This window comes from Limulus polyphemus, unplaced genomic scaffold (assembly GCF_000517525.1).
Source record: "Limulus polyphemus unplaced genomic scaffold, Limulus_polyphemus-2.1.2 Scaffold3203, whole genome shotgun sequence".
NCBI classification, from domain to species: domain Eukaryota; kingdom Metazoa; phylum Arthropoda; class Merostomata; order Xiphosura; family Limulidae; genus Limulus; species Limulus polyphemus.
Window position 1 is genome coordinate 105,433 of NW_013668813.1, and position 4,519 is coordinate 109,951.

General features: G+C 38.0%; 1 protein-coding gene across 1 annotated transcript in view; it reads right to left on the reverse strand.

Annotated features, from left to right (window-relative positions):
- Positions 1 to 4,024: 4,024 nt before the first annotated feature.
- The window catches only part of LOC106468883 (tyrosine-protein kinase transmembrane receptor Ror-like), a 21,562-nt gene continuing 21,067 nt past the window's right edge, over positions 4,025 to 4,519 (reverse strand). The window contains exon 7 of the mRNA XM_013929332.1: positions 4,025 to 4,355. Within this exon, the coding sequence (XP_013784786.1) occupies positions 4,025 to 4,355 (331 nt within the window). The remainder of the gene's footprint in view (positions 4,356 to 4,519) is intronic.

The following is a 4,519-nucleotide window of genomic DNA, read 5'->3' on the forward strand; positions in this document are numbered from 1 at the left end:
GTTTAATCTTCAGTGTTTACACATACACATCTCCCTGTCACTACTCAAGCTGTAGTAGTTTCCTTGAATTGAGTGTTTACACATACACATCTCCCTGTCACTACTCAAGCTGTAGTAGTTTCCTTGAATTGAGTGTTTACACATACACATCTCCCTGTCACTACTCAAGCTGTAGTAGTTTCCTTGAATTGAGTGTTTACACATACACATCTCCCTGTCACTACTCAAGATGAAGTAGTAGTTTCCTTGAATTGAGTGTTTACACATACACATCTCCCTGTCACTACTCAAGCTGTAGTAGTTTCCTTGAATTGAGTGTTTACACATACACATCTCCCTGTCACTACTCAAGATGAAGTAGTAGTTTCCTTGAATTGAGTGTTTACACATACACATCTCCCTGTCACTACTCAAACTGTAGTAGTTTCCTTCAATTTACAACAGATTTATGGCCGAGCGTGGCTCCCTTGGTTAGCGTGCCGGACTATGGATACGCAGACCCAGTGTTCGCGTCCCGTTACCGCAAAAACACACATACACAAAACGTGATTGCGTAATAAGGGTAGTAGTCAAGTCCCATTATTCGGTCAAAAAAAATCCCAAACTTGTCGATGGGTGCTGTCTGACTAATTACCTTCCCTATAATCTAACAGTTTAAAATTAGGGGCAGCTAGCGCAGATAGTCCTTAAGTAGCTTTGGGCGAATGTCAAAAAACCAACAATACTGTCGATTAAACTTGTTTCTAAAATTAAAATCACGATAAGCTTTCTCTGCGAATCAAGAATAAGCCTTCATAGAAAAGATTTAAAATGATACTTTTCGGCTATATCTGATCGAAGACAACTGGATACTTTATCTGACTGAGGTAGGTCAGATGTGGTTTATTTGTTAGCGTGCTGGACTGTGGATTCAATGGTCCATGGTTCCAGTCTCATTGTCACAAAAAAAATCAAGTTCTGCACTTTGGGACCATAGACTGATCAAAGACTGGTGGTTAAATCCAGTTAAAGTTGAAGAGACAAGATGTTTAATAAGGTGTAATGTCTTAAAAATAGAAAAAAAACAAGATGTTTTCTAAGATGTAATGTCACAAAAACAAGAAGACAGAGAATATTTTTTTGGAGGTAATGTTTAATGAGGATGAAAAGTGACAAAAACACAGTGCATTCTGTGTAAGAAGGACAGCAACACAAAATATCCTGGATGACAAGGACAGTTTGTTTGTTTGTTTGAAATTAAGCACAAAGCTACACAATGGGCTATCTGTGATCTGCCCACCACGGGTATCGAAACCCAGTTTCTAGCGTTGTAAGTCCGCAGACATACCGCTGTGCTACTGGAGGCGACAAGGACAGCAACACAGAGTGTCATGGGTGACAAGGACAGGAATATTCTGAGCGACTAGAACACGAAAACAGAGTTTTCTAAGTGATGTGGACAACAAAGGAGATAATTCGAAATGTGTTTTGTAAGAAAGAGATTAAGCTACTTCTAATATCGGATTTTTACCAACAAAACAAGGCTTAACGACACGTGCTTGTTTGGGGTTCAGTGGGAATGTCCTTTACAAAGATGTGATTAAACCAAGTCTATTTCAGTTGGGTTTCTTCCAATTATCTGAGCTCTTATCTTGACCGTACAGAATTACCCCTGTAGAAAAGCAAAAGAAAAAAAACAAAAAAAACTACAACCAATGCAGTGCCTAAAATGTAGCGGATAGTTTTATTTTTAATTTATGATGCTGATATAAAACTTTAGTATCATTTTCCGTATAAGTTATCCAAGTTATATATATATACATTTGAAAGATCAACAAATCAACAATGTTACAAGGAGTTCAACTTTTATTTTCACAAAATATGCGTCAGGGAAAAAAAAGCCACCTGACTCTACACAAACGCGTATACAAACAAATAAGTATAGTTATATTAGTATTTAATAACAGTATATATATTTTATAATTAGAATAATTATTATTGATAAATACGTTATTCTGTAAAATAAATGCAGAACCAAAACAATTGTTGATATACTTATCAAATTACATATAAGTAGATGTAATTATTACAAGCTACTACTGATGAAACTCCGTGATTTCACCACGCTTGTTTTGGAATGTATGAAACGTTACACCGCTGCGTTGAAAAGCTATGGATTAATTGGGTTCAGAATTAATCATTCACAGATGTGTGTAATTCGTGGGAGTGAGACTGTGGTTAAGGATAAGTATCTGCAAGCATGTTCGGCGACGGGATGCGAACTCGTGACCCTCAGATTATGAGTCAAGTGTCCTAACCCGTATGGAGAAATAAACGTTTGGCTAAATAGATGGTACGTTTACGTATCTGTACAAGAATGGTTCGTCCACCTTTTCATAAGTCTGTATAGCGTTTGTCGTTAAATACAGAGATCAGCAAATTAAAAGAGCTAGGCCTAGTGGTTCAGCTTGCCTGTGAATCCGATAATTCATGGTTTGCGACCCGTTGTTTCAAAAAAATGCTTTTCGCCTTGGGGACTCATTATAAGAGAGGTGGTCTAATGAAGTAGACATAATACAAAAGTTGGCGGTGGGCGCTTTTTGCTACTTGCCTTGCCTGTCGGTTAAAAATTAAAAACGACTAAGCGCATATAGTTTGTTTGTTTGAAGTTAAGCAAAAAGCTACACAATGGGTTATCTGTGCTCTGCCCACCACGGGTATCGAAACCCGGTTTCTAGCGTTGTAAGTCCGCAGACATACCACTGTGCCACTGGAGGGCAAGCGCATATAGACTTTAAGAATCTTTGCGTGGAATTCTTAAATAAACACAACAAAGTTACAAACATGGAATAATTATAAATGAAACTAAAAAACACTGTTGTAATGATAGTCATCTTAGGTTGATATGTATGTGAAGATTTCTTTATAAGAAAACATATAAATCTGGCACCACTTTTAACAGAAAATAATCTGATGTACATTTGAGGTAAATGAAAAACACAGAGCATCATTTGGTTTCTTGTACATTCTAGGTTGGGTTTAATGATCTTGGTGAAGAGGGGTGTACATTCTAGGTTGGGTTTAATGATCTTGGAGAAGAGGGATGCACATTCTAGGTTGGGTTAATGATCTTCGAGAAGAGGGATGCACATTCTAGGTTGGGTTTAATGATCTTCGAGAAGAGGGATGCACATTCTAGGTTGAATTTAATGATCTTGGAGAAGAGGGATGTACATTCTAGGTTGGGTTTAATGATCTTCGAGAAGAGGGATGTACATTCTAGGTTGGGTTTAATGATTTTCGAGAAGAGGGATGCACATTCTAGGTTGAATTTAATGATCTTGGAGAAGAGGGATGTACATACTAGGTTGGCTTTAATGATCTTCGAGAAGAGGGATGTACATTCTAGGTTGGGTTTAATGATCTTCGAGAAGATGGATGTACATTCTGGGTTGGGTTAATGATCTTGGAGAAGAGGGATGTACATTCTAGGTTGGGTTTAATGATCTTCGAGAAGATGGATGTACATTCTAGGTTGGGTTAATGATCTTCGAGAAGATGGATGTACATTTTAGTTGGGTTAATGATCTTCGAGAAGATGGATGTACATTCTAGGTTGGGTTAATGATCTTCGAGAAGATGGATGTACATTCTAGGTTGGGTTAATGATCTTCGAGAAGATGGATGTACATTCTAGGTTGGGTTAATGATCTTGGAGAAGATGGATGTACATTCTAGGTTGGGTTAATGATCTTCGAGAAGATGGATGTACATTCTAGGTTGGGTTAATGATCTTCGAGAAGATGGATTTGCTGACGATTCCAGACTAAACCATTGAGCTAACAGAACAAATGAAGAACAAGGATTGCCGTAAATGTTAGCCTGATCCGAGTTCCTAACCAGATGTGGGCTATTGTGGATATTAACTTGAATTTACAAGTTAGAATAACATAGGTCTTAAACATTTAAATCTAGCCTGACAGTTTAGAAGAATCCGGCTGTTTGAATGTTAAGCTAACAAACTTGTAGGTTTTAACTGTACACTTTACTGGAACCAATAATCTAAGAGAACATGGGCTGTTGTACACTGTAACTGGAACCAACGATCTAGGAGAACATGGATTGTTGTAAACTTTACTGGAACCAATGATCTAGGAAAACATGGACTGTTGTACACTGTAACTGGAACCAACAATCTAGGAGAAGATGGATTGTTGTACATTGTAACTGGAACCAACGATCTAGGAGAACATGGATTGTTGTACACTGTAACTGGAACCAACGATCTAGGAGAACATGGACTGTTGTACACTGTAACTGGAACCAGCGATCTAGGAGAACATGGATTCTTGTACACTGTAACTGGAACCAGCGATCTAGGAGAACATGGATTGTTGTAAACTTTACTGGAACCAACGATCTAGGAGAACATGGACTGTTGTACACTGTAACTGGAACCAACGATCTTGGAGAAGATAGACTGTTGTACACTGTAACTGGAACCAACGATCTAGGAGAACATGGATTGTTGTAAACTTTA